Below are 23,009 nucleotides of genomic sequence, written 5' to 3'. Positions count from 1 at the left end.
ATTCATCACCATCTTACCATGGAGAATTATAGAGTCAATTCAGCTCCATAAGGAAATAACTCTTAGTTTCACCCATGGGTGAAAACTTGTGACTATGAACTGCTTTTTGGTTTGTTTGTTTGTTTGTTTGTTTGTTTGTGGCACTGATGGGAACTTGAAGAAATCTATGATTTGCAGGAATGGATTAATCCATTAGTCATGAGTTAACATGATTTAATACAACTGCCTTCCCAGATTAGAACCCCTCCTGTTCTCTATGCATGTGCTTACAACAACAATAACAACAACAAGGGTCAGTGATTCTGCTAAGCAAGTTAGCACTGGTAGGACAGAAAAAGCTCTACTTTGTAAACTTGATTTTTTTTTCCCTTTTTTTCCCCCCAATGACTCTTTTTGTCCTTTTCTCTTAGGATTATAACAAAGTTCCTTTTAAACATTTTGAAACAATTGTGATTGTGTTATGGAACATAAGAGAATAAGATTCTAATTTCATGCAAGTATAGGTCAGCCCTAGGCTCTTACCAGGAGGAATCAGAGTGAAAATCCAAGAGAAAGGTGCAATTGAGGAGACCCATCAAGGTGACTTCAACAGCGCCCCTCTACCTGAAGCACTTCTTTTTCTGCTTAAATTTTACTAAAGGAGTTTTGTTTTTAGCAAGAGAGGCTTCCTCTCACAGTTACTAACAACATTCCATAATGTACCATTATGAAGATTGTCAATACTTAAGGAAAGCTTCTCAGTCTACGACTTCAAATTCAAAGAGTCAGGCAATGAAAGTTGCTTGAAATAAAGTGTCACTTCTTACCTTGGATTTCAAATTCGTCAACCTCATCAGCAGAGCCAGAGTCAGAGAATTGCGTTGAATCACGTGAACTAAACTGAGAGCTGTTAGAAGTGACCTGAAAGCCTGCTATGTTTTAAAAAGAAAAAAAAGGTAATAAACAGGACAGAAAGTCGTCTCCTATCCTAGGGTCACAATGAAAGGGACCTGGTGTGACTTCAACAGAGAAGTGAATAGAACCTTGGCTGGGAGTGATGCTGGGGAAATGGAAACTAGCTCTTCTTGTTGATTATTCCCCATTTTATTCATGACATTTTGAAAGTTTCAGGTAGGGGCGCCTGGGTGGCTCAGTCGGTTAAGCGTCCGACTTCAGCTCAGGTCACGATCTCGCGGTATGTGAGTTCGAGCCCTGCATCGGGCTCTGTGCTGACTGCTCAGAGCCTGGAGCCTGTTTCAGATTCTGTGTCTCCCTCTCTCTCTGACCCTCCCCCGTTCATGCTCTGTCTCTCTCTGTCTCAAAAATAAATAAACGTTAAAAAAAAAAAAAAAAAAAAAAAAAGTTGTTCTTTAAAAAAAAAAAAAAAAAATGAAAGTTTCAGGTAAACAGAAGGTACTACTATCTGGGAAGTGACTCTGGGACCAGCAGTTGTAGTTCTCGTATCAGAAACCTATTTTTTGGAAGATATTTCTGAGGTAGGAAATAGATAAACTCCAGGACTCTGGGTCTGGCAGGAAAAAAATTACAACATAAAAATTCTTTCTGACAGCAGAGGAACCCTTAGCTGGGTTATAACATTTGAAAGTGAGACAAAAAAGGAAGCCCACAAGGTACCAAGTCTTATCCTAACTCCCTGCAGAAGTGGAACTGAGGAGTTCACAGCCTCACTCACTTCCGTGCTCAGTCTCTTGATACCCAGGGAGCAGGTTCTTGGTGCGGATCTGCTGGCGACGAAGGCGGATCTTCTGCTTCAGTTCCTGGATCTCTCTATCGCTGTCTTCTTCCTCCTCTGCCTCTTCTTCCAGGCACTGGCTCATCATGTTGCACTTCATTAGCTCAATGGCAGCAATCAAGGACTCTGAGATGCTGAAATGGGCATTCTCCTAGGGAAAGGAGAGCACGAAAGAAGTTGATTAGCAAGGGGCTAGATACGTTGAACACCTCACTGATTGTAACGCTGACAAGTAGAGCTTCCTTTTTTATTATCTTTTTAACGTTTATTTATTTTTGAGAGATGGCGAGCAGGGGAGAGGCAAAGAGACAGGAAGACAGAGGATCTGAAGCAGGCTCTGTGCTGACAGCAGAGCCTGACGTGGGGCTTGAACTCATGAACCACGAGATCATGACCTGAGCCAAAGTCAGACACTTAACCAACTGAGTCACCCAGGAGCCCCTGGAAAGGAGAGCTTCTAAGACATGTGCTGCTTTTATTCAAAATACTCAGGGGAAATGAACACTTCCACTATAAGGAAAGCTGATGGCCAAAAAAACTGTTCTACATTCTCTTTGCTCTCAAACCTGTCATGCCTGGCCCTCCTGTCCTACTTTACATAAAAATGATAGAGAAAAAGTCCAGAATTTAACATCAAGGTCTTTCCTAAGCCACATCCCTGTATACAAAGCATTAAGGTAAACATAAATCTCAAGATAAAGTGCTTTTAAGCTACAAAATGTCACAGGGACATTATTTATTATATATCTGAGCCTTAGAACAAAATATGGAAGTTGATTCTGGAAACAATTTTTAACCTAAGCTTCCAGGGTCAGGGAAACAATAATCATGTGTCTAAAAAGTATTTCTCTGCCCAAGGTAGCTTCTAAGAGAAAATTAGTAACAGTTTTGGACTCAGTGAGGAGCATATACTCCCTGAAAAGTTCTCCAGAGATGGAAAGTGTTGAGCTTATCTTTAGCTTGAACTTGCCTTTACTGTGGTCTTTGCTCATGTTACTACTATGTACCCAAACCTCATTAGAAGAAATGGCTCTGTGGGCCCTCAGTCCAGATCTCCCAACTCATGAGCTCTTCAGTAGCCTCTTAGATCCCTTACCTTTTCCAGGTCTGCACAGCTTCCAAAGTCTTGTTCAGACAGATAGCTGATGAGGGACTGTCCTTCTGATGGTCTTCGGAACATGCCCTCCCCTGAGCACAGGTATTGACCACCCTCTGTGGGAAAATGGAATGTGGATGTGAAAAGCTCCGACTTAGAAAGCGAATCTGTAACAGACAAGCTTCTTTGAGAAGTCTGATGATTTTACCACTAAAGATGCGCCCAAGTTTTCCCAGGTTAACAGGCTGGAAAGAAGAGGTCTACCTTCTAAAGGAATTTCTCTGAATCTCAGAATCCCAGACCACTAAGCCTCTTGGTTAAAGAATAGTAGAATAAGAGAAGAGAGCCCAGAGACAATCCTTTTACCATCAAAATTTAAAGAAGAGATACTTGCCCTCCTACCCTACAAAAAACCCTAAAAACCTGTGCTGAGAATCAGACAAGGAAACAAATAGATAAGCTCCTCCTGTGGAGCTTATCTTCTCATAATTCAGCCCCGACACTCACAGGCCTCCTTTCAAGGTCCCTCTCTCACCCACTCAGAGAGCCATTCCATTTGGATCAACAGACATTCATGGTGATAACACCCACGGCATACGAGAGGGTGGGACCCCTAAGTCAGAAAGGAGCAAGAAAAATGGTGGGGCAGTGTGATTTCTAGCACGGGGGCTGGAAATGATGATAGGAAGGGTGAGACTGTATGGTGTGTACCCTCCCCAGAGCTGACATGAGCTAGACAGCTCAGACCTTAGCAGGCACAAGGGGAGAGCAGAGAAAAGACACAGCTGCAGCCCTGGCCTTCCTAGTGCTCACTTACCATACTCCATGTACAGAGAGCTGGGTGTGCTGACTTCACTGCTTTGGCCAGAGTAGGGCAAGGGACCTCTCAACTTCGACTTATCATTGCAGGATTCTAGTGTCAGTGACCACCAGGGAGTAAAAACACACATACGAGGTGAGCAACAGATACATTCCCAACTTCGGAGTTTCAGTATTTAACTGCTCCCATTCCCAATGCCCTCCCAAACAGGAGAGAGATGGCGCAGCAACAGGGAACGGTCCAAGAATGCAGGAACACATAGAGGAAGGGAGATGGGGAGTCAGTATCTTCTAAGAGGGAAAGAGAAAACATAACCCAAGATGCAGCAACACAAAGGTGGAAAGAATCAAATCAAAGTAGACTCATGAATTCAGTTCTTTGTTCTTCCATCTTCTTACCAAATGTTCTAGGAATATTGGCCAATTTCCATCCTCTTGACAAAAACCAATGTAGATAACAGTCCTCACATGGTAAAACAAAGATAAGCACACTGAAACTTCTCTGAAACCTTGACACTGGGCTCTTAAACAATCTCAGAATGGTCACACTAGGGAAATACTAGGATATGGCCTCTCTTGAACCTGAAATGAACTTGAAAGTTGTCACACCTACAAATTTAATTCACTTCTCAATTAGCTGAAAAACAAAATAAAATCCAGCAACGTCCTTCAAGGAGGCATCAAGACAATGCTAGAGAAGCCAAGGACAATGGCCCTGTATCCAAAGGGATCAGCCACAGGGCTACAGGCCCAGCCTTATTGGAGAAGAAAAGGAAAGGTTTAAAGAGAAGCCTGGCAAAGTAGGAAGCGGCTGGCTGGGTAGAAGTTTTTAAGGAACGATGAGAGTGGGGAGTAGAGAAATAGTAGTAGGCAGGGCTCATAGGAAATGAGAAACTGATATTCTCCCAAGGAAAACACAAAATTCCCACTGCTACAGAAGGAAGGGCAGGCAGAAAAGCAGGTGGATGCCTGAGAAATGAGCAGGATGCTCTGGGAGAGTGAATGACTGAGCCGCAGCCAACCATTTCCCCCCACAGAGGGTGCCAACTTGTCAGCTGCTCCTCTCATTAAAAAAAATGCTACTCTGTGGTAAGAGATAACTGCATTTTCCTTGGGTCTCAAAGATTTCTACTGGTCCCTGCAGTGAGCTCTCCTCCTCACTACTGATCTAAAGACAAACCAGCAGTCACCATGATGCCTTGGTTAAGAAACTATGACTCGGATGGGACCTCCTTTAAGGTCCCCAGTCAAATTAAGTGCACAACACAAACTCCAACACCAGCGCGCTATTCCTTTACAACATGTGCAGGCCGTCCAGCCTTTGCTTACTGAGCTCACCGCTTCCTGATGCTGCCCATTCAAATGAACAACTCTTAATTCTTAGATTTCCTCACACTCACTTGAAATCTGTCTTCTTACAATTTCTCGTCTCCTTAAAAATAACAATGCTCTTCTAAATGGTGGTCCTGTCAACTTCCTCCTCTTTAACCTTCTCTTTTCCAAGCTTACATACTCAGTGGCTCCCTCCATTAGCAGGAGGCCACCATTTTCAGTCCTCCCTCACCACTCTGTCTGGCAAACACACTCTACTGTTAATATCTCCATAAACCCAGAATTTAACACAATATTCATCTTCAACATCACCATGAAAACCAAAGTCACTAGAAAAAAAACCTGTAAAATGGCTGGAATGGTGGTGGGTGGGACTTACAGAGGAAGGAAAATAGGTGAAAGAAAAAGGAAATGGGACTCTGGGAGAGGCAAAAAGCATGCATCCACATCCAAGACCACAGAAGGGGGGAAAAATACATTCTGGTGTTAATTCAAGGAAAATAAAGTAATCCACAGTAAGTACTCAGTTATAAGAAAAATTCTGTCACTGATTCATCATGATGCCTTGGACAAAGAGCAGGCTTCAGTTTCACCTTTGGGCTTCAGTTTCACCTTCAGGATTGATAAATTTTGACTCCACCTCCCAGAAGCTATTGGGAGACTAAATGAGGCATCTGGAAGTCATGGGCAATAAATATATTATGCAAAATATCGGTGCCATTTTAGAGACGGGTCCAAGAATCACAGCAGGACTGGCCAGACTAGCCAGACTTGATTTGACACCAGAATAGAAAAGGAGGTTCTGAACTAAGCAAGATGGTCACAGAGGAGGAGGAGGTGGCAGACAGAAAGGAGGACTGGCTCCCAAACCTGCAATGGGATCTTCAACTATAATGGTGATATTCCTGGGGCCTCCTGTACGTAGACAGACAGGTGCAGAGGAGAGTCCAAAGAGAGGAAATGAGAACAGAGAGAGTGAGAAAAAGAGTGTCCTTTTATCTAGCGGAGGTAGGGACCTAGCTCCCAAGAGGGAACACTGGTGCTGAAGTACTCAGCTACTGAACCATAGTAGCTGACTCATACAAGAATCTACACACGACCCCCTCTCCCTCAGACCCTTTTGCTTAGGTTTTCTCTGCTCCCCTTTCCAATGCAGGTTACCATGGTTTCTGGAATCCACATGGATTCAAGAATGGGGGCAGGGAAGCATCCCACGCTCAAAGACCAGTGGCCTGGAGTACAGTAGACAGCAGGCCAGCAGCAGGAGATGTGAAGCGAGGCGCTAACCCTAATACTCTTCACATCTAAGAAAGCTTGTGGGAAGACAGTCTTTGATTTGGAATTTTTTTTTTCCTGAAGCGTTCCAATAAGCAGAACCGCATCTTGAGTAGAAAATGGAAAAAAAAGTTTGTCACTCAGAAGTTTTGGATGAGGGCCTCAGCTCTCACCTTTCTAGAAATTACAAAGAGAAATCAATGGCAGCTCCAGTTGCTAAAGGAAATCTTCCTCTTTTGCTTTTTTAAAATTTTCTATATTTTATTTTTATATTTTATTTCTGGGGTTTTCCTACCCAGAACTGGCTTTGAGCACAGAGATCCACCTTATACTTGCTGTTATGGAGACTCTCCTACAAATGAAACCCAACCAAAGCCTGCCAGACACTAACAACCCATGACAGAAGATGGCAGGGAGATGGCAAAAGCAGTGAGCCCCACCTCTCTCGAGCCAAGGCTGTGCTCTGCTTAGCAGCTGCTATTTGTGTGAGGGAGGGCCCAATGGCCAGGGCCCCTCAACTGATGGCCTTCCAACCTGAATTAGTGATGCAACGGCCAGCCCCACCCACTTGTTTCCTAGATCTCATCATCCCACACTCACTATATCCCTAGTTTTAATGAGGAAACCCAAATATCACTTAGCCTCTCTCGTACTAGTATGACACCTAACCAAACTTCTCAGGAATCACAGAAAGGGGAGGAATTTAATGGGATTATTTTTAAAGCTCATTAGTAATTCCCCTCTGCCAGAGAGAAACATTAAAAACTCAAACTGTAACAAGCCACACTATCCTCTGATGCTAAGGAACTGGTGAAAGAATTCAGGAAAACATTTACTAGTTAGCAACGTATAAAGGAACAAATATAAATATTCTCCGATTTCTTGGGTATTCATATAACATTATAAACTTCTCTCATTATAAGCAGGATACCCATCATGTCATCAGAAACATAAGTCACTAACTAGGGACTGGTGACTATCATTACCTGGGGCTCCTCTGGAGGCAATGTTGGTATCCGAATGGGAGCGAGTATGGCTCTTCTTTGTTCCACTGGTAACAGTGAACGTCTGCCCCTCTGAGAAGCTGGACCTGCGAAGGACGCCGGACAGCTGGCTCTGCCCACCTCCCTCCTGCTCGCCTAGGGAAGAAGCAGCAGAGTCTGGCTTCTGCGAGCTGCTGGAGGAGAACAAGTTGGAGCTGCTGCTCTCAGCATTGCTGCTGTGACTCTGACAGCTGGCGGTCCGGCCTCGGGGGTCCAGGTTGCCGATGGCTAAGTACTCGGGCCCCTCACTGGCATCACTTGGGGAATTATTCTGGCTGCTGACCCAGGATGCTTCTAGGGGGCTGGTCAGTGTGCTAGAGCTCATCTCATTTGGAGTTGAGGGGGAATCCCTGGCTAACGTAGAGGCTGGAAGCAGTGAGGCTTGGCTAGGTTGATCCTGTGCTGGTGAGACGTGCTCTCTGCTTTCCTGAGGTTTCCGGGGAGGGCCAGAGAGTGAAAAGGAAGTCGATCTTCTTTCTAGGATATAAAAGGGGAAGAAAAAGGTGAGCTGGAAATCTTTGGTACATATGAAAGGCTTCTCTACAACTAAGGACCTACCTCCCTATCATTACTGGGTGCCCAGTACCACCTCAGAAAAGGTTCGTCATGTGAGGTAAGCAAAACTTTTTTTTTTTTAATTTTATTTTTTATTTTTTAAAATTTACATCCAAATTAGTTAGCATATAGTGCAACAATGATTTCAGGAGTAGATTCCTTAGTGCCCGTTACCCATTTAGCCCATCCCCCCTCCCACAACCCCTCCAGTAACCCTCAGTTTCTTCTCCATATTTATGAGTCTCTTCTGTTAACAAAACTTATCTAGAAGGAAGTAAACCAGGTAAGGTAAGATAAGAGCATGCGCTCTTGATACAGTAGCTTCATTGTTTATTGGTGTTCATTCCTCATCTGTAAAATGGGCAATAATAACAACACCTACTGCATAGGACTATTTTGAGGATCAAATGAAATATATATAAATATAACAGAGCCTGGCACACAGTTGGTGCTCAGTAAGTGTTAGCTATTATTATTGAAATGTCTTCTTGGCAACGTGGATTAGAAATCCAGGGGAATCTAAAAACATCTCTTTCCTCTGTTACTTTAATGATTCCATTGAATTATCTTAGACTGGTCGCTATATAACTTTTTAAGATGTCCTTTATCAAGACATGAAATATGACCAACTGCACCAAGCCAAAGCTCTAGCTACACCTTTCCTGTTTGCACCCACAAAATCCTCTACTTGCTTCGGGGCTTGGCATACATGTCATGATTACCCTTCCTGCCCCCATACCTGAGCTGTGGCTGGGTACGGACTGGTGGAGGCTGGAGAAGGACCCGAAGTAGGAATGCTGAGCATAGCTGGTTGGAGGAGTGTACGTGGAACCAGGCAGAGCTGTCAGGCTCTGGCTCTTTGTTACCAGCAGCGGGCTCTCATGCTTTCTGGCAAACTACAAAAAAAAACCACATGTTGGAGTCCAGGACAGAGGCCCTCAGAGAAGGAGCACTCAGCACTATAGTAATGCTGGTGGAAGCTGACCTTTGGCCGCAGGCCTGAACTGCAGCCAGAGCCTGTAGATATGGCATACCACTCTATTGCTCTATTACAGCATACAATTTTGAAAACCTAGAAGTCCTGCCATACGCCACAGCTTCTGAAACTGGAGTCCTAGATGGGACACCCGGAGGGCTTTATCTTAGTAGCAGCATAACAAAATTCTTAAGACTATGCACATAGAGTCAGAAATCAGACATATCAGGGTTCATATCATATAAACTTTGAGCAAGTGACTTATCTACTCTGTCCCTCAGATGGTCTCCTTTATAAAATGAGATTAATGCCTACCTTATAGAGCTGTGAGAATTAAATGAGATGGTGCATGTATGGTGCCTGGCACCAAGCCTGGTACTGGTAACTAAGAATCAAAATTTAAAACCAAGAGGGCCACCTGGATAGCCTAGTCGGTTAAGCATCCAACTCTTGATTTCGTCTCCACTCATGATCTTGCAGTTCGTGGGTTCAAGCCCCTCATCAGGCTCTGTGCTGACAGTGTGGAGCCTGCTTGAGATTCTCTCTCTCTCCCTCTCTCTCTGCCTCTCCCCTGCTCACACTCTGATTCTTTCTCTCTCTCTCTCTCTCTCTCTCAAAAATAAACATTTAAAAAAGCTTTTTTAATAAAGCTTTTCTGTTAACAAAACTTATCTAGAAGGAACTAAACCAGCTTTTTTAATAAAGCTTTTTTAAATGTTTATTTTTGAGAGAGAAAGAGTGCATGTGAGCAGGGGAGGGGCAGAGAGAGAGGGAGACACAGAATCTGAAGCAGGCTCCAGGCTCTGAGTTGTCAGCACAGAGCCTGACATGGGGCTCGAACCCACAAACCGCGAGATCATGATCTGAGCCAAAGTCAGGTGCTTAACTGACTGAGCCACCCAGGCTCTCCAAACTTAAAAACTTTTTTAATGTTTATTTATCTTTGAGAAAAAGAGAGAGACAGAGCATGATTGGGGGAGGGGCAGAAAGAGCCGGAGACACAGAATCTGAAGCAGGGTCCAGGCTCCGAGCTATCAGCACACAGCCCAACAAAAGGCTCAAACCCTTCCAACCATGAGATCATGACCTGAGCTGAAGTCAGATGCTTAACTGACTAAGCCACCCAAGCGCCCCTCAAAATATATAAATAAACTTAAAAAAAAAATAAAGAAATTTAAAACTAAGAGAGATAAGGGATCCCTCCCAAAAAGAAGTAGGGCCTATGATTCCATTCTAACTGAGGCACTGATATTAGTGATAGGGCAAGTGAATCAAAGGGTTAACAATAAACAAAACTATCTTTATACTTCAAGGACAAAAATGATCCTGTGTAACACCAGGTCATACTAGTTCTGACACTATAAATCCTACTCCTGATTCAAAATCATCCTCTTCCCCTCAGCTTGTCAAGCCTACCCTTCAGGGAATGCTTACTCAGACTAAGGATTTTTTTTAAAGGGTTTAAAAAATAGACATCTCCCAGGGAGCCTGGGTGGCTCAGTTGGTTAAGTGTCTGACTTCAGCCAGAGTAGGTCATGATCTCATGGTTCATGAGTTCAAGCCCTGTGTTGGGTTCTGCACTGACAGCTCAGAGCCTGGAGCCTGCTTCAGATTCTGTGTCTCCCTCTCTCTCTGCCCCTCCCTTGTTTGTGCTCTGTCTCTCTCTCTGTCTCAAAAATAAATAAACATCAAAAAAAAAAAAAAGACACGTCCCTCCTTAAACAGACCTAAGCTTAGACTTTTTACTTCAATAAATACTTAACAGTACCTCCCCTTCTTCTTGAAGTATTTTTTTTTTCCTAATGAAAGACTTTTAGTCCACAACTGCCTAAGCAAAGAAGCAGTTTGCTACAGAGAGTTGTACCATGATGAGGTCCAGGGGCCCAGCACAGACAGTGATAACTCCTTGCCCCCTTACCATAGATGCATCAATTTGAGCCAGGAGGCGGGGGTTGTTCTGTTCCACTGCTTCCAGGCATTGGAGCATGGCCGTGACGTGGGCGTTGCTTAGCAGGAAAGCAGTATCTGGGGAGAGAAGAGCTACTGCTGTGATGGAGCCCAACAGGGAGAACTTTAGCTTCCCTGTACAGCCTGGGAGGGGCTCAGGGAAGGAAGGAGACAAAGGGTAAAAATGACCTGAGGAGAATCATACCACTACAAAGAGAAGGAGAATCAGCGACAAAGTACAGTAACTACTACACTACTACAAATAGGCTAAGTAACATGCTGTATAATAGAGAGGATACAACAAGAGGCTTCAAAGTCATAAAGTCCCAGATTTGAATCCTGGCTCTAGGTGACTTTGGCCAAGTCACCTAATCTCCTCGGGCACTGCTTCTCTGATTGGAAAACGGAGGTATTAATACCCAGGTCTTGGGGCTATTAGGAAGATCAGATGTATAAAAAGTATGTAACGGTGATTGGCACACAGGAAACTCTCCGTAAATGGGGGTTATTCTTATTGGTTTGTGTATATGGAGGTAGGGGAATACCTTAGCATAAAGTCTGATTGTGTTTTACGTAGGAGGTGAGAGAGAAGACTGGATGTGTGTCTCTGTTGAGAATCTCTATTGGCACCAAGTGAAAGTATGAGGCTCTGGGGTGAGAGTCAGTCTGTAAAGGAAGAGTAAAGTGGAAGAGATGAAGAAGTTTATGCAACAATCCTGGCTAAGTGACCTCCACCTACCTGTGTAGAATTTTCTGATATATTGTCTATCCCCAAGCAGAGGTCGGAGCTGGGCTGAGAGACAGTGGCACTGCAAGCTATGCTGCAGCCACAACTTTGCAACAGCATGCTCACTCACACCTTCGGTGCTGCTCTGGCCATTCTCGTGCAAGCTGATGAACTGGAAGGCAAAGAGGCGTGAGTCAAAACATGCATCCTGGTAAAGACAGCAAGATTGAGGCCTAATGACCTGAGAACCAAATTGAGAAAGGGAAGAGGAGGCAATCAGAGATATTTTTCCTCCAGCTAGTATTTAGAGGTTACTGAAGGAGGAGCGGGAATGAAGGGATTAGTGGTTCCACTGCTGATTGGGCCACTGCAGAGGGACTAAGCAGTTAAGACCTGATATGCAGCTCCAGGAGAGGACAAAGCTGCTACATCTGTCTCTTTATGTTCTAACTCCAAAGAGACATGATCCTGTGGTACTCTGAGGAGGGATAAACTTGACCTCTTGGCTTCTTTCACAGAGTCCTCCATTTTAGGTGGCCTCTAGAAAATAATGCACAAAAACCTGGGGAAAGGATCTGGGAAGACACCACCTAAGATTCTCCACCAAAGAGAAGCCATCTGAGTGTCTCTTTCTGGCTGTAGTCACAGCATTCTCTATTTGGAACCTCCTTCTACTTGACTATTTCTAAAAGCAAGGTCTGGGGTGCCTGGATGGCTCAGCCAGTTAAATGTCTGACTTTGGCTCAGGTCGTGATCTCACAGTTTGTGAGTTTGAGCCCTGCATCACACTCTGTGCTGACAGCTCAAAGCCTGGAGCCTGCTTCAGATTCTGTCTCCCTCTCTCTCTGCCCCTCCCCCGCTCATGCTCTCTCTTTTCTCTCTCAAAAATAAATACAAACATTAAAAAAATAATAATAATAAATAAACAAAAGCAAGGACTCATAGCCCAGGTTCAGTGCAAAACATGTATGGATGGCAATTTCAGGCAGCTTCCAAGAAGAAATGACTATGGCAATATATTTTAGAAAAGGAAGTTAGCTGGGGTGAGAGGGAGTGGTGGTAAGAAAAATAAAGTGAGAAGGACAAAGAAAATCCACATAAGAAAAACCACTGGGCTCTGGCCTTTTCTTCACAAAAAGGGCCAGTCTGACATCTTGTGATTTGGTTCCCTGATCATTTAAAAACAAATTACTTCTCCTGACATCATCTCAGTGATGAACCTCCAGTAGGTGGGATATACATGAAATAAGACTGCCAGCTATTAACAGATACTGAAGACGAGTAATGGATATTTCAGGGTTCATTACGCTTTTCTCATTAATTTTGTATGTATTTGAGATTTTCCATACTGAAGAGTTAAATAAATAGATATGTACATTTGGCAGTGACTGATCTGGAGCTAGCTGTGTAACTCTGGCCAAGTCACTAACCTCCATGAGCTGTTTCCCTACTTGGAAATGAAGGGTACTCTGTTGAGCTAAGAGGTCAGGAGAGTAAAGTCCTACAATGGTAGCTAAAGCTGTTGTTCAGGAACACGTTCAGCTCTATTTGACACTGGCCTCCAGAAATCTCCATTTCTTTCCAACTGATGGCTCCTCTTCTCCTCACATAGTTATCAGCATCTCAGTCCTGCTTCCCCAACTACTTCAGGGAATCTCTTGCCATTTTCCTAGGATTTTGAACAGCTTCATTCTCGTCCTAATATGCAGATCTTTTGAAGATAACAAAACTTTTTATCTCTTCCCCAGAGTACAGAAAAAGGCCTGGAGCAATGTATTTGTAAGGTTTATTATTTTTTTTAAGTAAACAATCCTCCCCCGAGCCCTCCAGGTTAGTCTTACAGGCATAGTTTCCTTTCCTCGGTTAATAGGAAACTTAACACACGCCATCTTTCTACCCTAGGAGACTCTCCAGACAGAGCATCAAACAACAGGGCCCTGTGGTTACTTTTCACTTCTTACCTTCTCCACGTGAAGGGCTGAGTGCGGACTGAGCCATCGGATGTCCTTCACAAATTGCCAGTAGTCAGTCTGGCGGCAACACACCTATGGGAACATACAAGGTGAAGAAATCTACCATTTTAGACCAATTCAGAGAGGGCGAGGGGGAGAGCATAAGCTTCCCTTACCTCAACAAAGGTTCTTAGCAACAATCAAAAGGATATATACTCATGTTCACCCTTTTTAAGGATAATTGTTAAAAACTGTTTTAACTGTTCTTTTGAACTGGGAATGCATGCATATGATAGAGAAGGTTATACAATGAAAATAATCTGATCTCTCCCTCGTCTCTCCACCACTGAAGCCCTCGAAGGTAAATCTTTTTTTTTTTTTTTTTTTTAGAAAGAGCTGTTAATCACTTTTTATTCAGGAGAATCCATAAATCAAAATCTATGATCATATACATCTGTGGATACTACTAACACTTCGAAGGTAAATCTTAAAATTGGTGAAGAGTTATTCGTTAAAAGTCAGAGACAGATGTCTTTAGTTCCTACTGCAAAATCAGGTAAGGAAAGACCTGCTTTTCCCATGCTTCCAAGGTCAGGGAGTCAAAGAAATGAGCAATTCTAGATAAAATAGTCTCACACTGGAGGAGGTCTGAACACGATAGCAAAATGTTTACACTAAGAAAATCTAATTCTTATTTTTGGGGAATCCTTTCTGAGATGACTGGGCACAGGTTAAAACTGAAATCTAAATAATTTAGAGATACAGAACTAGTACAAGCATTAAGAGACAGACCAACCAATGGAACAAAATAAACAGCCTAGCAAGAGTCTTTAAATCAGATCTTAATATGTGACTCAAGAATCATCTCAGGGCGCCTGGGTGGCTCAGTCGGTTGAGCTTCCTTCTGACTTCGGCTCAGGTCATGATCTCATGGTCCGTGAGTTCGAGCCCCGCATCGGGCTCTGTGCTAACACCTCAGAGCCTGCAGCCTGCTTTGGATTCTGTGTCTCCCTCTCTCTCTGACCCTCCCCCATTCATGCTCTGTTTCTCTCTGTCTCAAAAATAAATAAACATTAAAAAAAAAAAAAAAGAATCATCTCAAATGTCAGTGGCTTTCTCACCTAGACTGGGAAGGTAAAAGCGAGAATTAGAAGTGTCAGGTGTCAGATGTACAGACTTTTTTGCCAACTAGAATCATGAAGACCTTTAATATTTTGGTAGCAGTGTGGCAGTGTTTCCGATCTCTGCTCTGTGGCTTAGTGGACACTGAGTGGCCAGGGTGGTCAATAGTGGAATATCAAATCCAGCACATTTCCTGGTTATGTCATATCTATGTGAATAGCATCTAAACTTGGTTTCCTTTTTTTTAGGCAAAACTCTAGGCTAACTCAGAAGTAAAATTGGGGACAACACTACAGATCTCGTGGACATTACAAAGGAATACTATAAACAACTCTATGCTCAGTGGCATGATAACCTAGATGAAATGGATCAATTCCTTGAAAGACATGATCTGCCAAATCTCACCAAGAAGAACTAGATAATTTGAGTAGGCCTATATCTACTAAAAAAAAATGGAATCACCAATTAATAATCTTCCAAAACCAGAAGCACCAGGCCTAGATGGGTTCACTGGTGAATTCTACTAAACATTTAATTATACCAATTCCTTATAATGCCTATAAGAAGATGGGAGCAGAAGAAAATACTTCCCCAAATCATTCTATAAGGCCAGAATTACCCTAATTTTCCAAAACCAGAAAAAAAAAAAAATCACAAGAAAACTGTGGACCAATACCTCCCATGAACACAGTTGCAAAAGTCCTCAACAAAACATTAGCAAATCAAATCCAACACTGTATAGAAAGAATTATATACTATAACAAAGTAAGATTTATCCCAGGTATGCAAGGCTGGTTTAACATTCCAAAATCAAGACTGGAATCCATCACATCAACAGCCAAATAAGAAAAATCACATGATCACATCAATAGATGCAGAAAAAGCATTTGACAAAGTCCAACACTCATTCATAATAAAAACTCTCAGTAAACTAGGAATAGAAGGTAACTTCCTCAAATTGATAAAAGAATATCTACAAAAACCTACAGGTATCATCATACTTAATGGTGAGAAGCTCATAGCTTTCCCACTAAGATCAGAAACAAAGCAAGGATGTCCCCTCTCGCCACTACTTTTGACATCTTATTAAAGTCCTAGCTAGTGCACTAAGAAAAAAACAAAAAAGGAAATAAAAAGTATACATATTTGGAAGGAAGAAATAAAACTGTTTTTGTTCAAGATAACATGATCATCTAAGTAGAAAATTCTAAAGAATTAACCAAAAAAGTTCCTAGAACTAGTAGGTAATTATAGCAAGGTCACAGGATGCAAGGCTAATATCAAAAGTCAACCACTTTCCTATACATCAGCAATGAAAAGTGGAATTTGAAATTAAAAACATATTAGCATTTACTCTAGCACTCCCCAAAATGAAATATGTACAAGATCTATACAAGGAAAACCTCAAAACACCGATGAAAAACAGCAAAGAACTAAGTAAATACAGAGATAATCCATGTTAATGGATATTAAGACTCAATACTGTCAAATGTCAGTTCTTTCCAACTAGAGCTATAGATTCAATGCAATCCAATCAAAATTCCAGCAAGTCATTTTGTGGATACCAACAGACTGATTCTAAAGTTTATATGGAGGGGGCACCTGGGTGGCTCAGCTGGTTAAGCCTCCAACTCCGGATTTCAGCTCTGGCTGTGATCTCACGAACCATGAGATCAAGCCCCATTTGGGCTTTGCGACGACAATGAGGAGCCTGTTTGGGATTCTCTCTGTCTCCCTCTCTCTCTGCCTCTCCCCCACTTGTGCTCTCTCTTTTTCACTCTCAAAATAAACACATAAGCATTAAAAAATAATAATAATAAAGTTTATATGGAGAAGCAGAAGGCCCAGAATAGCTAAAACAGTTTTGAAAGACAAGAGCAAAGTTTTTCTTCAAAAATGACTGACACTATCTGACTTCAAGACTTACAATAAAGGCACAGTAATTAAGGTAGTGGAGTATTGGCAAAAAAAAAAAAAAAAAAAAAGACAAATAGATCAGTGAAACAGAATAGGAGCTCAGAGACAGATGCACATAGATAGAATAAAGTAATCTTTGACGAGGGAGCAAAGCAATACAATAGAGCAATGACAGTCTTTTCAACTTGGTGCTAAAACACTGGACATTCACATGAAAAAAAAATGAATCTAGATACAGACCTCACACCTGTCACAAAACTTAAGTTAAAATGAATCATAGATATAAATGTAAAATGCAAAACTGTAAGTTTCCTAGAAGGTAACACAGGAGAAAACCTAGATGTCGCTGGGTATGGTGATGACTTTTTGATACAAAACCAAAAGTATGATCCATGAAACAAAGAACTGATAAGCTGGATTTCACTAAAATTAAAAACTTCTGCTCTATGACCAACAATGTCAAGAGAATGAGAAGAGAGACGACAAACTGGGAGAAAATATTTGCAATGGCCCATCTGATAAAGAAATGTTATCCAAAATATATGAAGAATTCTTAAGACACAACAATAAGAAAACAATCTGGGGCAACTGGGTGGCTCAGTCAGTTAAGTGTTTGACTTCGGCCTAGGTCATGATCTCAGTGTTCCCAAGTTTGAGTTCTGCATTGGGCTCTGTGCTGACAGCTCAGAGCCTGGAGCCTGTTTCAGATTCTCTCTCTTTCTCCCCCCTCCCCCACTTGCACTCTGTCTCTCTCAAAAATAAACATATAAGAAAGAAAAAAGAAAAAAATTAAACAATCTGATTTTAAAAATGGGCCAAAGGCTTTAACAGACACCTCACCAAAGAAGATATACAGAGGACAAATAAGCACATGAAAAGACATACCACATTATATGTCATTAGGGAGATGTAAATTAAAACAACACTATACCACTATACACCTATATTAGAACAGCCCAAATCCAGAACAATGCCAACATTAAATGCTAGTGAGGATATGGAACAAAAGGAACTCTCGTTTATTGCTGGTGACAACGCAAAATGGTACAGCTACTTTGGAAGATAGTTTGATAGTTTCTTACAAACCTAAACATACTCTTACCATATGATCCAGCAATCATACTACTTGGTATTTACCCAGAGGAGCTGAAAATTTATGCCCAAACAAAAACTTCAATAAAAACTTGATGTCAAATTACATAGAGGCAAGACAACTTTCAAAGTTAAAGAGAAAAAAACCCCTAAAAATGTAGAAAGTTTTATACTCATATTATAGGATCTTTAAATTGCTAGTCTAGCAGAAAGAAATTAAAACTGGAAGCCCTGTTTCATGTATTATGAGTGCAATTTATTCAGGAAAGATGATATGAAATTCCATCAGTGGATCCATGCTCCCAGAAAAGGTTTCGATCCTATATCCAAGGACTGTTGAATAAATATAAATTTAGATGTTATAATATAACATAACATAACATAACATAACATAACATAACATAACATAACATAAAATGTTTGAGTGACTCTTCAATTGCCCTCACTTAATCAATCATCTAATGATCCAGATCACATTGTGTAAGAAGGCTTTTCCTGTCCTTATCCAAAAATTGATGTAGTGGTTAAGGGGTAAATAAAATGACAAAAGATGAGCACTGGGTGTTGTATGTAAGTGATGAACCACGGGAATCTACCCCAAAAACCAAGAGCACACTTTACACACTGTATGTTAGCCAATTTGACAATAAATTATATTTAAAAAATAATAATAATAAATAAAATTACAAATATTTGAATATTGGGGGGAAGATCAACAACCAACAAAACATACTGTACAAGTGATGGACAATTCCTATCATAATGAAAAGCTACAATAATTAAAATTGAGTGGTGATGGTAGACAAATAGAACAACAGACAATAATAAATAATCAGAAATAGATCTGTGTGCCAAGAGGATTAAGTATATTCAAAATAAATTACAGATGAAATGGTTTAAATGTAAAAAATTAAGCCATTAACAGAAGAAACCATCGAGAAACATTTTTAATAATGGTACAGTGGGAAGCCCTTTCAGAGCATCATACAGAGCCCAGAAGCCCTGAGAGAAATGATTAATCTGACTTACTAAAAATCAGATATTTCTGTATAGTAAAAAGCCACCATATGAAATGGCAAAAGACAAACTAGGAAAAAAATATTTGTAACTCACATTACAGACAAAGGATTAATTCCATTAATGAATAAGGAACTCCTACAAATCCATAGGAAAAGAATCTAAGGAAAACGGGGCGGGGAGGGAGGGAATAGGAAAGAGTTCACGGAACAATAATGGTTCTCATAAACATTTTTCTTAATAAGAGGAATATAACTTTTTACCTATCATACTGGTGATAGTTTACAGTTTAATAACACCCTATATTGGCATGGGTATGGAGAAATAAATACTCTTCTACATTGTTGGTGACATAACTTCCTGGAAAACAATTTAGCAATACCTATCAAAATTGAAATGTACATACCCTTTGGCCTAAAAATTCTACTTCTAGGAATATCCTACGGTAAAGGGCAAAATGACCTATACACAAGGTTATTTGCTGTAGCACTGTTACTAACTGCAAATGATTGGAAGTAATCTAAAAGTCCATTACCAGGGGACTGGTTAAATAAATTATGGTACATACACACAATAGAATATTATAAAATGACAGCTGTAAAAAAGAAAAAGCACTTTATATAATGACTTGGAATGAATTACAAGACCTATCAAGGAAAAACCAAGATGCAGAATAGTAATTATAGCATGATTTTATTTGTGTGAAAAATCAGGAGGTGTAGCAAAGAAAATTATTCATATTTTCTCTTATAAACATAAAAATTCTTTAGAAATAAACTGGTAAACAGAAGTTACCTAAAAGATTGAAAGGAAAGAAGATGTTTCACTGAATACAGTTTTATGCTTGTGTTTTTAAGCATATAAATGTATTGTTTATTTTAAAAATTAAATATTTTAAAGCAAGTTACAGAATGACATATATAGTACGATCTTAATATTTTAAAAAGCACACAAATGCATAGAAAAAAATAAGAAGATCTATCAAAATGTTAAAGAGTGATTGTTATTAGTTGGTATTGAGGGTGATGTTTACTTTCTCCAAATTCTTTTTTGGTATTTTCCAAATTTTCAACAAATTAAAAACATGTATTACTTATATATTCAGAAAAGAAAAATACACAGAAGTCTTTTCTGTTATTATTGTTATTTTTTAAGTTGGGCTGCCTATATTGCCAAGAAAAGGTTTCTTCTTGGTGGTGGAAAAGAGGGGGATCTTTTTACTTCTCCTATTCAGCTGAGGAATCTTAGAGACTGAGTGTCTCCACATTTCTAAGCAGTAGAAAAGAAATGATCAAATGTCTTGCCTTATGGAAAAACTAAAAGGTAGCCCAGATGCAGGCTGTCAGGGAAAATGAGATACCTCTAAGAATATGGTCATGATATCATAGCTTTCCAAAGGCCTTGAGTGATTTAAAAAAATAAAGTTCACATTCCATAACACATCCTTTAAAAGCACAGAATAGATATGACCAGCATGAATCACTGTATCCCTTCCCCCCTCTCCAAGGGCACAACACCCAGAATAGCTTCCTGATGACGCAGCAGCCAGAAGCCTTTGAAAGCCTTAATCTTTAGGGAGGAAATGAAAGGGAAAAATAAGTCCTTGACACAGACATTAATTGTTAGGTCTTCACAAGGCAGAACAAAGCAGCAGTGAAATTGGTATTGATCTTTTGGTTTTGAGTCTTTCCATTAGAGCCTATGGTTGAAAAGTGTGTGTATGACGGATTTGCCTGGTTTGCTTTCACTAATTAACACTACTGCTATTTTGCAGATGACCATATACTTTAATATTTTTCATTTCGATGACCATATGCTCTCACAGATATCACTTATTAATAACTGTAACAAGATATGTTATTATTGGTTTGCATTTACCAAGCATCCTTCATTTGGAATTCCATTGACTTTACTATTTCATGAAATCGTTTTCTAAGAAAAAAGACATTTTCTTTTTCTGGCACAGATGGTAAAACCGTCTTGTAATATGTAAAGTGATTACTCTAGGTGACAATGTAAAATTAGTAATAGAACCAAGGAGAGAACCTTTTTGCTATCAAGATGCAAGTACTTAACCACTCACCAAGTGCCACTGATCTAGTAGTTACTTTGGTCATCAGCCTGGGAAACTTGTATTGAGTTTTTGTAAAACATGTGGCATGATTCCCAAGTTTCTGGCTTGAGAGACCTGAGTGGTTAGCAATGCCACAAATCAGTGTTAAAAATAGGAGAAAGGGCAATCTCATGAGGAAAATAAGTTTGTTTTGGGTCATGCTGTGCTTAGCCTACAGGACAAAGAGCCAGATGATAATGTGTAGCAGACACCTTGTCTTATGGATCTGGAGTTCAGGAGAGGTGTCTGAGCTAGGGGTCTTTAGTACAAAGGTGATAGTTAACACAATGCAAGTGGATGAAGCTGTTTCAGGTAAATGTACAGAGTAAAAAGAGATAAGGACATAGGACAGAATCCCATTAAAAACTAAAACCCAAAAAGAAGAGATTCCAGGGAAAGAAACTAAGAAGGAACGGTCACAGGGGTAGCAGAAGGACTCCACGACATTAGAAGATAATAATGCTATACAAGTCATGGTGTGATGATGGTCAACAAAAAAGAACATAAGACAGTGTTCAAAAGGGAAGAAATGTTCATGGATCTGGTAACATGAACATCATTTTACTTAAACTTCAGTAGCAAGATCACCAGTTGTACGGGCAAAAGCCAGATTGCAGTGGGTTATTTGTTTTATAAATTCCAGTCTTCATAACTATTTTTTATAGGACTACATGTAACTTGAAACTTAGGAAATAATTAATAAATGTTTCTTTAATTTTGTATGTGCCACAAAATGCACTAGGTAAATTTGTATGCTATTTCATTTAATCTTTCCATCAAACATTATGATATAAATAACATTATTCTCATTTTTATAGATGAGAAAAGCAAGCCTCAAAAAAATTATTACCTAACAGTTAAGATCAACTGTCAGCTTACGTTTTTTAAAGCTTTTCGTGTATATTATCTCATTTAATTCTCACAATAATTCAATGAGGTAGGTATCAGTGTTACCTCATTTTACAAGTGAGGAAACAGAGGCACAAAGAAATAACTTACCCAATACCACATAGTTCGGAAGCTGAGATTAAAATATGAACAGTCTGACTCAAGAGTCTATAATTGTAACTACTATGTTATTTTTTCCCCAAGGACCTGAGAAATGAGTCTAGATTTCAATCCAGGTTCTATCTGATTCCAAAGACTTTTGTCAGGTTACCATACAATGTTGCCTCCAAATGTCTACAATGGTGTTTAAATAACAATAACCATTAAGAAACACTTTGAGAGAGCCTCACTTTCAGAACTTACTCTGAATAAAGAAAATCTAACCTAAGCCAACTTCTCCACTGAATTCTGAAAATGTCAAACAGGAACATTAGTTTGAAGATACCGTTCAGAGATAATACACATATATTTTTAGAAGGAAGGGTAGCATATTAAATCCTATCAACTATAAATACCTTAACACCAATTAGTTGGTTAGCTTTTTTTCAATGTGACTGCTTGAGAATAAATTCTGATTAGAAAAGAGAAAGACAAGCTTAGCTCTAGGGAAAGAGTTCCAGGGAAGAATACTAGACTCTGATATGGGATATGCAGGAGTTGTTTAGGGATACAACCCTATGCACATATTTGTGAGGTCTGATTTAAAAAAATTTTTTTTAATTTTATTTATATTTTTGAGAGAGACAGAAAGACAGCATGAGCTGGAGAGGAGCAGAAAGAGGGGAGCCACAGAATCTGAAGCAGGCTCCAGGCTCCAAGCTGTCAGCACAGAGTCCGATGCGGGGCTCATACCCACAAACCGTGAGATCATGACCTGAAGTCAGACACTTAACCAACTGAGCCACCAAGGCACCCCTGTGATGTCTGATTTTTTAAGTGGGAGGATACTAGAGTCAATGACTCACTTGACAATTTTATTCAGATCCAAACCTTATTTAAAACACTGAAAATGAAGTAAATGCAAAAGATAAAGCAAAAAACATTACATATTATTATATTCTACTCTTTATTAATACTCAAAGTTTATTAGTGTTTGAGGATATTACAGAAAAGAAACTCAACATCAATAAAGTTTATATAAAAAAATTAAGCTATAACTAAAAATACCATTCATAAGAATCAACCAGTTATCTATAAATGATGCTCAGAGGATATTCTAAAAAAGACAATATTCTGTAATTGATGGGTCCTAGGGTGCTCCTAAGAGAAAAATCCTAGGGATTCATCATCATTGTCCTTATCCTCTTCCTTCTCATCATCATACCACAGTCCCACCTTCAAGGGCTCACAGACTAGTAGCCTTCATCTTCTCCCTGTCAACAACTTAATGCAACTGTTTCTTTTCA

General features: G+C 40.3%; 1 protein-coding gene across 10 annotated transcripts in view; it reads right to left on the bottom strand.

Moving 5' to 3' along the window:
• Nucleotides 1-23,009, bottom strand: part of RUBCN (rubicon autophagy regulator) — a 70,567-nt gene that overhangs the window by 17,561 nt on the left and 29,997 nt on the right. For 3 of the 10 annotated variants that reach the window (XM_060639696.3, XM_060639695.3, XM_060639690.3), the window contains 10 exons: nt 13,464-13,549; nt 11,515-11,674; nt 10,747-10,853; nt 8,592-8,748; nt 7,241-7,774; nt 5,850-5,894; nt 3,646-3,741; nt 2,829-2,944; nt 1,673-1,883; nt 807-911 (listed from right to left, as the gene is read on the bottom strand). In XM_060639696.3, coding sequence (XP_060495679.3) covers nt 807-911; nt 1,673-1,883; nt 2,829-2,944; nt 3,646-3,741; nt 5,850-5,894; nt 7,241-7,774; nt 8,592-8,748; nt 10,747-10,853; nt 11,515-11,674; nt 13,464-13,549 — 1,617 coding nt within the window. The remainder of the gene's footprint in view (nt 1-806; nt 912-1,672; nt 1,884-2,828; nt 2,945-3,645; nt 3,742-5,849; nt 5,895-7,240; nt 7,775-8,591; nt 8,749-10,746; nt 10,854-11,514; nt 11,675-13,463; nt 13,550-23,009) is intronic. The other 7 variants (XM_060639688.3, XM_060639692.3, XM_060639687.3 and 4 more) reach the window with 6 other exon arrangements.

This window comes from Panthera onca, chromosome C2 (genome assembly GCF_046562875.1).
Source record: "Panthera onca isolate mPanOnc1 chromosome C2, mPanOnc1 haplotype 2, whole genome shotgun sequence".
Lineage (NCBI taxonomy): Eukaryota > Metazoa > Chordata > Mammalia > Carnivora > Felidae > Panthera > Panthera onca.
This window is presented reverse-complemented; position numbering and strand designations above follow the sequence as displayed.